At 37.0% G+C, this 12,754-nt stretch overlaps 1 protein-coding gene across 3 annotated transcripts in view; it reads right to left on the bottom strand.

Moving 5' to 3' along the window:
* The window catches only part of UBQLN1 (ubiquilin 1), a 35,517-nt gene that overhangs the window by 8,577 nt on the left and 14,186 nt on the right, over positions 1–12,754 (bottom strand). For all 3 annotated transcript variants that reach the window (XM_082498123.1, XM_082498121.1, XM_082498122.1), the window contains exons 2-10: positions 12,379–12,530; positions 8,098–8,213; positions 6,785–7,047; positions 5,824–5,982; positions 4,986–5,229; positions 4,358–4,500; positions 3,250–3,333; positions 619–734; positions 124–292 (exon numbers count right to left, since the gene is read on the bottom strand). In XM_082498123.1, the coding sequence (XP_082354249.1) occupies positions 124–292; positions 619–734; positions 3,250–3,333; positions 4,358–4,500; positions 4,986–5,229; positions 5,824–5,982; positions 6,785–7,047; positions 8,098–8,213; positions 12,379–12,530 (1,446 nt within the window). The remainder of the gene's footprint in view (positions 1–123; positions 293–618; positions 735–3,249; positions 3,334–4,357; positions 4,501–4,985; positions 5,230–5,823; positions 5,983–6,784; positions 7,048–8,097; positions 8,214–12,378; positions 12,531–12,754) is intronic.

The following is a 12,754-nucleotide window of genomic DNA, read 5'->3' as shown; positions in this document are numbered from 1 at the left end:
AAGTACCCAGGAGCTCCCCTTGCAACTATCAGCCTTCTTTCTAGTGGTTTACAATGAAAAAAAAAAAAAAAAAAAAAAAAAGGAAGAATTAAAAAGAAATTAGAATATAGAGGTGTACTTCACCTGAGCATTTGCACCAGCAAGTGCCTGCAACATCTGCTGGACAAACTGCTGGTGACCAGGTTCAGCAGTTCCCGATGCGGGACTTGTATTTTCACTGGGAACAGAACTAGTTAGCGTGGATCCTGTAGGAGCTCCAGTGTTTCCCAATCCACCTAAACCAGGATTAAATCTGCGTACATGACAGAAAAAGAAACACACCACTTGAATAATAAATAAATAAATAAGAAGAGACAGGCTAGTAATCACTGAGTAAGTATCCTGTCAAAGAGAGGACGACAATTTAAGTAATGTACTAAGACAAGGACCAGAGCCATCGCTGTTCAGAAGTGCACAGGAGGCAAAAATGTAACAAATTCTAAACCAAGTTTAGTTAAACTAAAAAAGGCAGGAGCAGGAGTCTTTAATAAAAACTGTGTAAATCTCTACATATTAAAATAATGAACCACATAACACAAGAGAAAAGTTCTTGTCTAAATTTGTAAGACTGATTCTTACCCTGGTATAAGCCCTGGTGCTTCTGTTGCTAGTGTTTGCAAGCCCTGCTGAATCTGTAGCAAAGCCTGCATTGCTCTAGGGTTTGACATAGCTGATAACGTGTCAGGATTCTGCATCTGAGAAAAGGAGAGAAACTCTTAATCGTTGGCAGATGTTCAAAGTTAATCTTTATCAGTAGATATTTTATAGAGTCCAACATGATTTCAAAACTTCTTTTTCAACTTTATATTTGAATATTTACATTAAATCTTTCAAGTATTTTTTTTTTTTTGAGAAAACTTTCATAGGAGGTGATCAATAAACTCTCTACACAGGGACAAAGCCTTTCAAATGACAAGAACACAAGGAAAAGTATTTTTCATTACCTCTTCCAGCAGACTTCATCTTTCAAAGCCATAGGACTGTATTAGTCCAACATCATTCTAGAATTAGTCTGCTGTATCACACTACTGGTAAGCAACAATGCTGACCACAATGAAACTTGACCAATAGGTACCTAAGTTATTAAATCTTTATTTTTCCTAGCTAAATTCAGACCACGGCAGTTTGGGCATGACTATTTGGGCATGTTTTCATACCTGTAGGGCCCTCACAGCCTAGACAAATGCAAACAGATACACCGCAAAACATACTAGCAAGCAAATGTACAATATTCAAGGGCTCTCACTCCACTGCACCTTCAATTAAAAACTGGCTTTCACATCCACAGGTAATTTAAAAGGCAAATCCTTTCTATTTCTGAAATCAAAGTGTCCAGAAACCCGATTATTTTAGATACAAAACCAAAACTAATGGCTTATGCTCACCTCTGCTTAGAGATGCCACAGATAAGTGAAAATTAAAGTGTTTAGTCACAAGTGACAGAGTCTTGGTAGCCAGACCTACTTCAAATAGCAGACAGACTCATTAATTTTAGCAGCCTTCACTTGGCAACTAGACCATTCCTTCTGCTGCAAAAACGTTTTTGATTCACACAGATAAATGCCTAGAGTAAGGTCAAACTTCCTCTGGTGCAGAGCAGAATTGCAGCATAGGATATGAAGAACTCTGGTCTGGAATATGGAAAGACTCAAGCACAGCAAACCGTTAATATTCTCCATTGATCTCTTGGATTTTTATCTTCTGAGAGCTAATATATATAGCTGGCAAAGTTTTCAGATTTTAAAGAGGAAAACATTTCGGGTTCTCCAAAGAAAGCTGCTGCAAAAACTTCAAGAAAATATTTAAATCATGACTCACTGTCTGATATTTGGAATTGCTTTACAGAAATGGTGGCCCAACAATTCTCAGAGCACTTAGGTGACCTGGATCTTGTCTCTATTAATGTTACTAATTCCAGCTGTTAAGTAGCAGTAATTCTTGTTAAGACTTGTATAAAAGCTGCAGATGGAGAAACTGACAGATAAGTCTTCCTAGTTCTGCTGGGCCATTGCCCCTTATTCTAACAGTTGCCTTACATTATGCAGAGGAATATGACATGGTTTCTGTCCCTCAATAACATAAATGCCAGTAGATAAGCACGAAAGTATGAGCTGCAATACTGTCACAGTTCTGAGAATGCCTAGATATTTCTCCACTGTACTTTATCTGCTAATGCTGCTGATCATCTAAACTGACATAGTGAATACAACAGAGAACTAGCTGTGCAGACAAACCCACGGTGATACTGACAGAAGGAGATACCCAAAGGAAACAGAAATTATTCCTACTGCGCCTTCATTAACTACCATTTATTCACAGGTTTCAAAACATACACATGGTACCAACTTTTCAGATACTACTGAGTCATCACAAAGCAGCAGCATTATGAAACACTGCAGCCATTCATATGGTTGAAACAACTTAAAACAGTTTCTTCTGAACAATGAACTTGCTACTGTAATTAATGTATGTGTTAATTATTTCACTCAAAATTGCCTGTGTGCAGTCAGATCTTGGCAACGCAGATTTACTCTGATTTGCAAGAACTGTCCAATAATGAACCTCAGACACTGGATTAAGTTTTCAATTCCTAAAATAAAAAAAAAAATCTTACTTCCTCCTATTTAGGGAACACTATACTACTACACACTGTGGCAGCTAATACCAAGCACAATGTTGTTAAGAGGGGAAGATGGTGGTAGGGCAATCTTTACAGACAAACTTCAGAACCCACTTCTTTTGAATTAGCTGATGACTTGGGTCTTTCAAGAGATGCTCTAAGATCTCTTTACCCAAATACTTAATGCAGGTTTGAAGTGCTACAAGAACAGCATAGTGAAACTTTATTCTAGAAATGGGAAAAGTACTAATATTTTAATTCGCGAAACAAATCATGTTGCAAACAGGTGTTCTCCGGCTGGTGCACAGTAAGAACAATTATTCCTTCTAAACAAAGAAGCAAGAGCAAATCTAGGTGGCTGCACTAGCCACAGACAAAAATATCCACAAAAAGTCAGGTTTAACTTTTGAAATGGATGGATACATTAAGCAAGAATTTATCAGCAAGGGACAACATTAGCTTTAGACACCAAGTTATGACAACATATTACAGAATCTAGCTTTTAGCCAAATCAGAGAAAGACACCAATTTACTGAAAATTTTGCTCATTGACTTGCAAACATTTAGTAACAGCTAGTATCTCATCTTACTTGCTGAAGGAAAGTAGGAAGTTGTTGTCTCATTTGTTCCTGAAGTTGAGGATTTCCAGCAAATAAAGGGTTATTCAACATCATCTATGGAGAAAAAATATTTAACTTCAAAGATCAAGTAGTAAAACTCACAGTGGGTTTTAAGACAACTACTTTCACAGTAATAGTGTATGAAAATAACCTCACAGAATATTAATCATGTACTTCTCCTTTGGCCAAAACTTGTTATGAACCACCTGAATACGTTGCAGGGTTTTTGTTGGTGGTTTGTGGGTTTTTTGGTTTTGGGGGTTTTTTTGGGGGGTGTGGGGGGGGTGTGTGGGTAGTTTTTTTGTTGTTGTCATTTTGGTTTTGCTTGGTTGGGTTTTTTTAATCTTTTAAGTGAATGAATTGTGAGATACTTTACAAGACAACATCATTTATATTACAAGAAAATCCTTTCCTGCTCAGCCTCCACTACGGATCTAAGTGACAGTTTCCCAGTAAACATCACCAGAAGTCAGGGATATTTTCCAAGTGAGTGTTTAATACAGAAAAGATAACATTTTTTTAATCTCAGTTCTGGATTTGACTTTGGATATTACTGCTTTAAATAAAATTTGAAAGCACTTCTATGATACCATTCATAAAACAGCATCTGTGCTTTTACAGTGAGCACAGGTCACAAAAGAGAACGTAAAACCAAATTACTGCCTAGATATGGCACCACCTCCCCTCCCTTCAAATCTCTCCTACCAAGCTAATGGGGCTATTTATTTACTGACAGATCTAACTTAATTTACAACCAAAGCATTTGTCTAGATGGTTCTTATGCTGGGTCACAAGTTCAGGTCTGTACAAAACATACACAAACATACAAGTTATTTTAGAAGCCCAACTGGCATGACGTCCAACTACAAATTGAAGAAGATCACTGCAACAAATTGTTAAATGCAAGTAGGTAATAACTTCAGTGGGTTAGGCATTAACACTAAAAACTGGGCCATTCACTACAAACAATTGTTGGCACAAGTGAAAATTCAACTGTATCATAGCTTCAACTTTTTTTTTAATTATTTTTTTTTACTTCAGTGTGCACACAATACATTACTACACCAAATGCATTTACCTGTACCGCAAGATCAGGATTCTGGCTTAATGACTGCATCATGCTTCTCATATAGGGTGCAGACAACATATTCTGCATAAGTTGAGGGTTTTCTGTTATCTGCTGTAACAAGCTCTGCATTCCTGGTGTGTTGAACATACCAGCTTAAAAAAAGAAGTAAAAAGCCACTTTAGTAAACATCCTGACTATCATCAGGTGAATTAGACTACCTAAAATGAGGATATAACCACTTGGTTTCTAAGAGTTCTAGTTTTTGAAATAATTTGTTCTGCTTAAACAAACACATCTACCCTAGAAGTTAACATAGAGGCTGTATCCAACAAGCAGTCCCACTATGTAAGTCATTATTAGCTGTTTGCCTCCAAACAGGAAGTATATTATCATTCATCTAGAGATTCCCTACCTTTGTCATTTTAAGGCAATACACTAAGGCAATACACAAGTATTACGATCACTCTTAAGCACTTTTCGTGTTTGTTTTTCTATAGAGGACTTAGATACTAGTCAAATGTTCTATGAAAGTAAATAGCAATCAAAACTTCGAATTAAAAACTCTTTCTAATGAAAGAATCATTTCAGCAAACTCCCAAGTACGTGCAAATACATACAATTGCAATAGCAAACACACCTCCTACTCCAGGTCCTAAATTTGGTACAGTTGAGCTCTGTGCTGTACTGCCAGAGGTGCTATTTCCAGCACTACTGCTGCCACTGCTCTCACCACTGGTGCCGGTACCCGTTGTGGTAGTCTGTGAGCCAGACTGAGGAGCCCAGGGATTTGGTAGAGGATCTCTATTTTCTGTGCGAGATGGCTGACTGTCCCCTCCTGTTGAAGCATTGCTTACTAAAGAAGCAAATGGGTTACCTCCAAACTACAAAAGATGGAAAGCAAACATGTATCACCTACTAAAGCCAACCATTTTAAAGTCTGCTATAAATAGCAAGTTACCTTTCCAAAATCACACATGAAGATAAATGCTGATGGCTCTTGATCGGTTATAGTCACCATCCTACAGCAATTCATTGTAAACATTATAAAAAGATGCCAACATTGAGAGATACTAGCACCTCCAAAAAAATTAAATCACATTCCTTTTTGAAAGCAGTGTTGCCTCTGCACTGGTATTTTGATCACAGTAGGATTATAGCTTGCATACTGGTTTCCAACTTCAAAGCCTTTTTTCTTCCCATCTCAGGTTCCAAGTTTCTAAACACACCCTTAAAAAAATTTCCTGGACCTCAGAATTTTAAGGCAAATAATTAAGGGAATTAAAATTCAAGTACTACAGAAATTCATTAACTTTAAAATAGCACAGAATTTTATGATCTTTCTTCACAAGACTAAGAGGCCACACTGTGGCTTCATGAAATGTTTTGTCAAGTACACATTTGGAAATTGACATTATTTACATGCTTTCTTTAAATAAAAATATTTACTTTAAGTGGCATTTGCAATCTTTTCTCACCTGTTCCTGTGCTGCATTCAACATTGGCTCCTGAATATCTGTGTACATACGTCGCAAGGCATTGTATCCACCTGGTATACTTTCAAGGTTGCTCAAGGCTCGGTCTTGGTTTCGCATCATTTCCTGCATCATTGCAGGGTTTCTAGCAAGTTCTAGTGTCTAGGGAAGCGGAACGTTTAATCTGTATTAATAAGAAATCCATTCTAAAGTGAAAAAGTCAGCATTTGGCAATATCTCTATTACCACTGTCTAATCCAGTTTCAAACTATGATTAAAGTCAAATCAAGATGTCAGCTTGGTCGGAGTCAACTGAATTAGGTATTCAGCCAGCGTCTTACCACAACCATCAGTTGGGTCAGGAAGGACTGACTAAACAGAAGAAAAATCCTGAATGAACTATTCTTTTTGTTCTTCGTCTTTTCAACACAATATACTCCTACTATTCCTAACATCGTTTCAGCAGGCAATCTGTAATATGAACTGTAAAATAAGTATCTACATTTTCAAAAGTATCAATTTGTTTTTTCATACATTCTGCCACACAACACGTCTTACATACTACCTAATTTTAAAAGCACTCAGAAGTACCCATAGTTTGATAAAATGAAAATAATGAAAATGTGTAGTATTTTGGAGAATTACTACTTTTGTTAAACTCATTGTTGGCTAGACAACAGAAGGTTTCAAGTGCATACAGGGACATCCAACTCTAACCTCAGAAGACATGATTACACAGTTTTCAATGTCTTTCAAAACTATGTTGCAGATTTTCTGAGTTATCAGTCTATTTTGGACATTAACAACTAGAAATTGCCTACAGCAATCTTGTATGGATTTTCTAACAAGTCTAAATACTTCAAGAATGTTTAAGCCCTCAACTAAGCATATCCAATTCCTGCTCTGTTGTCCACAGTTACAGTATAATCAAAGGTCATGAACTTCGAGAGATCCTTCTACATACCTGTCTCATTATATCTGGATTATTCAGCATGTGACTGATTTCTGGATTTCTCTGTATCAGCTGCTGCATTTGAGGGTTAGCCATAATTAACTGCCTCATCAAGTCAGGATTTGAAAGCATGCTCTGAACAAATGGATTTTCCATTATCTGAACCATCATTTCTGGGTTGGACATAAGTTGCCGTTGCATCTGACTTTGCAACTCTGAGAAGTTTGATGTATTTAAGCCCAGGCTACTGAGACCTGCCAAACCTCCAAGGCCACCTTTAAGAGGATGAAAAAAATATAATAGAACTTTCAGCTTCTAAACACATCCAGGTTCTTTCTAAATACAAAATACTCAAACATATGCCACACAATAATGAAAACCCCCATCTTTGCAAGGCTGTTAAGGAGTTACCCAGTAAAAGTTTGCTTCTTTAATTAACAGGACACATAACTAGAAATACAACAAACTGCATCTGAAATACAACTTGACACAATTCTAAAAGCTTTTCTTTTTATTTTCCACATATAAAGGATGTTTTGAGTTTTGGGGCCTTTGTGCCCCCAACACTTTCCAATGCATTTGTAATAATCATTTATCTGTCTCCTCTTGGTTTCAACTATAACCAAGAGAGATATCCCAACATGACTCATATCCCCTACTCTAATTAAAAGTACAGCTTACTTTACTTTTCTTTACTCTTTACTCTTCTTACTAATGCTCCAAGAACTAATTATGCTTTGAATTCATCTCCTTTGTTGAGTCCAAACAAAAATTTTTAGAAGGTACTAGTCAGTCTGAAGAACTGTTTACGCCTAAAAAAGCAATTGCTTCCTACAGTTAGCTTTCCAACTCTACCTCTCCCCCACCACACACACAAAAAAAAAAAGAACCAAAAACTCCACTGTGATTACAGAAATAGATAGAATTTTTAATTCAATAGACTGCAGCCTCTTTATTCATGAAAGAGAAAACTGATAATGCTATCAGACTTGGAACCTGAGAAATACTGAACTGTAAGATTAAGAGCAAACTTGTTACTTCTGTTCGAGATCTTGGCTTCACATTACATCAATAACTTCATCAATACTCTCCTCACAGCAATAAAATTGCATATAAAATTAAGTAAACAACTTTCCTCTGATAACTTACTGATCAGAAACCTTCTACAACCAATACCATATGCATTTGTAATCAGTTTTTGGGGTGGTGTGTTTGTTTGTTTGTTTGTTTTTTTAAAGTTCTGTCTACATTAGAATAAAGCTTCAGGGACAATTACCTGAATCCAAGAGAAGACACCCACCATGCTACCTAACAAATATTCTTACCCAAGCCAAAAGGGTTACTATTTGTTGAAGCTGATGTTGAGGTACTACTGCTTGATGTTGATGTGGTAGCAGTACTCCCAGTGGTGTTTGCTTGTTGAGCTGGGTGGTCTTGTGATCTAAAAAATCAAGTTGAAAAGTATCATGTTTAAGATGTTAATGTAAATAATGCCATTAAATACAGGAATGGTATCATACTTGAGAATCTAAATTTACATTTTGATTCTTTCTCAAAAAATCACACTATTATCTCTAGACGGCTTCCTGTAACAAATCTTCCTCAGACATCTGTAATGTCATCAATTTTTCAGAACAGTAGTTTGAAACATTAAGAAAATGGATGGGGACCCTGCAGCCATTACCACCTTCTCACCCTATCCCCAGGATGCCTGCAAATGAATTGTTTCTTCTGTCCTTACCTCGACTTAAGGATCCTTGCCTTATTCCACTATACTCAAATACTACTGATTACATACCTGGGGCTTAAAGAAATAAAGCCTATCAAGATTTGACATCTGATTTATTTCATGACACATCTTTAATGCCTTACTGAATGTGAAATTCAGTCAACGTCTTATTTCATTAGAAGACAAATATCAGAATCTCACTCACCTTTAAGACTTCAAGAACAGGGTAAAAATGTAGTTACACAAAGTTACAGCCAGCATAATTTAGCACAGGCACTAAAGGCTGCCCAAGTCATGTACTCACCACCTTTCTACTGCAGAAGCATTAACACAGATTCTGCCATGTAGTAAAAGACATCAAGGAACTGCGCTTGTGTAAAGCTAACCTAGCCTCTATTTAAAAGAAAAGAGGCTAGTTCGATTGTTGAATGAGACTGGAGTACTGATTTGGGTTTCAAACTCATGAATGCCTGTATTTGCAGAACTACAGCATAAAATACCTTGTAGCAACTATGAAATCGGACCTCACACAAAGATTTGAGGATTTGACAGTATATTAAATTTCATACCTCAGTTCATCTCAGAGTACCGTTCAACTGTAGTAAAATTCTGTACTTGTGTCACTAAAGCAAAGACCAGAAAAAAAACCAAAACAAACCTACCAAGCAAAAAAACACCCAAACAAAACCCCACAAGCCTAAGGGATGCCTTAGATCCAGAGCCTTCCCTGAGGTTTCTGAGAGTTCTCTGACTCCAGGTGAAACATCAGCCACCAAACAAAGGAACAACACTTCGCAAGTCTTTCACCAAATCATCAACACTAGTTTATAAGTAGTCCACCGATTGGTATACCCTGCTGATTTGACCAGCATTCTTATAAATAGGTAAATAAAATGTGGCACACCAAGTCATGAGGGTATATGGTGCCATGGAACCAAATCACCTCATTCAAGTTCTCACTGATTTTCTGGGTGTGGAGGAGGAATGAATTTGAGTCCATGAGATCTCACAGTTTTACTAAAACTTAAGTCCATATTGATTCCTATGAATTCAGTTTTGTACATTTTAATTTGTATTCCTTTCATATTTATTTTCAGGTCTATCACAACACATAGAGATTCTGTTGAATAAAAACCTGTTCTAGAGGAAACCTTCCAGAGAGACGCTAACAATCCAGGAAACTGAATATGAAAACCTGGATACATTGCTCTGACATAAGCTGCACTGACGTAAGCTGCCCTGACATAAGGCATCAGGTCCAACTCTGGGCTCCTGAGAAGAACAAGCATTAATACCCTGTAACACTTACAGCAACTGTGAACTTTCAACACAAGACAACTACAGTTAGCCAGGCAGCTGTAACTTCAATGAAGATTACAGGCCATATAATTATAGATGGTGCATCTTCTGCTGAAGATATTTGGTTTCCTTTGGTCTAGAAAACACATAAATTTTCCTCTGTAAGCAAAAGGAAAATAATAAGCATAAAACCCTCTTTGGTTTTTCAACTGAGAAACTATTTTGAGAAGCAACTGTACCTCTTCACAAGAAAGGTTCTCAAAGCAGGACAGAAAAGTACACGAGACTGAAAACTTGCAGTTCATACTGCTTTTATGGAAACTGGGGGTATATACCCTTCAGATAATGGTTTGACTGTCAAGTCTGTCAGCCTCAAGTCTTTTAAGCAAGTGAAATTCCTATAAAGTGCACATCGTGTTTTATGCCCAATTCACCATTACGTTTCCTCCTGTTGCTTGTGAACAATTATAGATGTTGACTCGGAACTTTGTATTCAGAAATTCAATGCATCTGCACTGCTAATCACTCACTGCTACTCTGATGCTGTATAGGCAAGGTTACAAGATTACACTGCACGCCTGTATCGTTCTGGAAAATGTAGCACATAATAATAAAATTAGCTTTTTTCAACAAGGATCAGTTGGGATATATGAGGATTCCTATTTGAAAGTTACACATTTAATATAGTTTAGAAGGGAAAATATCATCTTCAGATCTAGTTTTGGAAAAGAACTTTTGTTTATTCAGATATAGGACTGCAACAGTTAAAAGAAAAGTAAATGGCATAGTGTAAAGTGGTTGGGAGCAATCCAATCTTGATATTCATGGCTGAAAATCAGCACTTGCCAGGCCACACCAACAGGGTCTAAGTCATGCCTTTTGGGTCAAGCATAAAATCCAGGTATTTTAGTAAGAAGAATATTGACATGGTTCACAACAATGTTATACTTTCTCAAAGGTGATTTTCATTGTCCTGGCAATTCTCTTTAGCAGGTTGTAGAAGCATACTTCTAGTTTATTTGAGCAAAGGTAGTAGGTGAAAACATTACTGCCTCTTGAAGATCGGGTACACGTATGCCAAGAGTCTGTAGTTTTTTGTTTGTACTTCCTTGTCTGCAACATGATTAAAACATTCTGAAGTTAACAGTAATACACTCTTCTAAAATTATTCAAAAAAAGTGGGAGAGAGAGGAGAAGGAGACATGGATTGCAATGCTGATAGGACTGATGCAGGGATACCAAAAATTCCCCCAAATCCCTAAGTGTGGCATTGTGAATGGGTGCTCCTTTGGCCAAAGGCAAAGTGCAAGAACATGCAAGAGACTGGCCCCTGCATTTCAGTACCTCTAGTTATTGTAGGTCCAACCTATGAATCCTCTGAAGACTGTGCAAGTCAAAAGCATCCTGCTATCACTACTTATTAAGCCTTTCTGCCACACTTAGAAATTGCAGGTGAAAAAAGCAGAGTCAATGACAGCAGCAGAATACTAGTTAGATGTATGGAGCACAAAATTGCAGTATTAGCTAATACTGTATGCAAGATTGGGATGGCTATCAGACCTAAATTTCAAGGCTAGGGAGACACAGGGCAGGGAAGGGAGACCTCTGCCAGTGCAAAGAGAAATGTTTTGACAGAGACAAGACTCCAGGACAGAGAAGATAGTCCCACCAGGATGTGAGCATGGAATTGAAGACATCAGTTGCAACAGGTGCCTAAATTTAATGCTAATGTTACTAATAGGCCTTTGTGACTTGGTGAGGCCTGGAAAGGGAAAGCATATTTCTTTTCTCTCAAGTTTCATGCTCTTTCCTTTATAATCTGACATTTTGCCACAGGAGGAGATCCTCACCACAAACAGGAAAGACTTCAGTAGAAGACGAGCAAGAACACTTTCAGTCTAGAACAACAAACACGTTATTCACTAAGCAAGCTAGATGCAATTAAGGGATACATTACCCTATTTACTGAAAGGATTTTTTTAGTTGAGCCTTTTCCTTCTGAGCACTTCACAGGAAATAATGGGCAGATGACATAGCTCAACTGATGCAACTTTCTCATGGTCATTTTAAAGTTGCCTCATCAAAACAAACAAACAAACAAAAATCTTAAAATCCAAGTCTTTATGTTCAGCCAGATAAATCAGTTGCACTAAAGCAGTTCTCTCATAAAAAATGTTCTTTCCTTGTTTTACCAAAACAGTGACTAAGGATTCACTTAAAGTTTTCATGTGTGAAAAGAAAAGCTGCACAACATATCTTTATGGATGGTAAGAGCTGATATCTAAGAACTATGGAGCAAAAGTACAGCCAGCACTCAGCACTAAACCCAAAAAAAGTTAAGTAACAAAAAAAGCAAGAGACTTGCACTTAGAAACATGAATTCAATTAAAATACAAGATAAACCAAAGAAAAGAGCACTGTAACTTCAGACTGTTATTCTACACCAACTGTGGCTAAGGAGCTGATTAAAGTGATTTACTCAAATCTAGGTTTGCCCAACAGAAAGCTGTCAAATAAAGAATTCAGAGCATTTTTACTGCTAAGAGCTAAGTAGAAGATCACTCATCAGTAAGGTTACCTGTTTTGTGTTTTGATAACCAGGTGAACAGTGAGTCCATCATGAATCCCATGCTGAGTCAAAGTATCTTGATCTTTTAAAATTTTTCCAGCAAATATCAACACAAGCTGATCAGTGTGGGACTTGAAACGCTTAGAAATTTCTTCCTTGAACTAAACAAAAAAGTTAATATTATACATTTATGTAATTGAATACTTAACTATAATTTTGAAAGTACAAGCTATTTTGTTCACATTTAATGTGTTACCCCACTTACACTGCACATTCTACTTTACACAATCTAGAAAAACTTTAATAAAGTTTTCTCAGTGTTTTTGTCCATAGGAAGATGGGAAATAGTTATTTCTTTTCTGTACAATAAAAATCAGAAGTTTCA

This window comes from Vanellus vanellus, assembly GCF_965231255.1.
Source record: "Vanellus vanellus genome assembly, chromosome: Z".
Taxonomy (NCBI): Eukaryota; Metazoa; Chordata; class Aves; order Charadriiformes; family Charadriidae; genus Vanellus; species Vanellus vanellus.
This window is presented reverse-complemented; position numbering and strand designations above follow the sequence as displayed.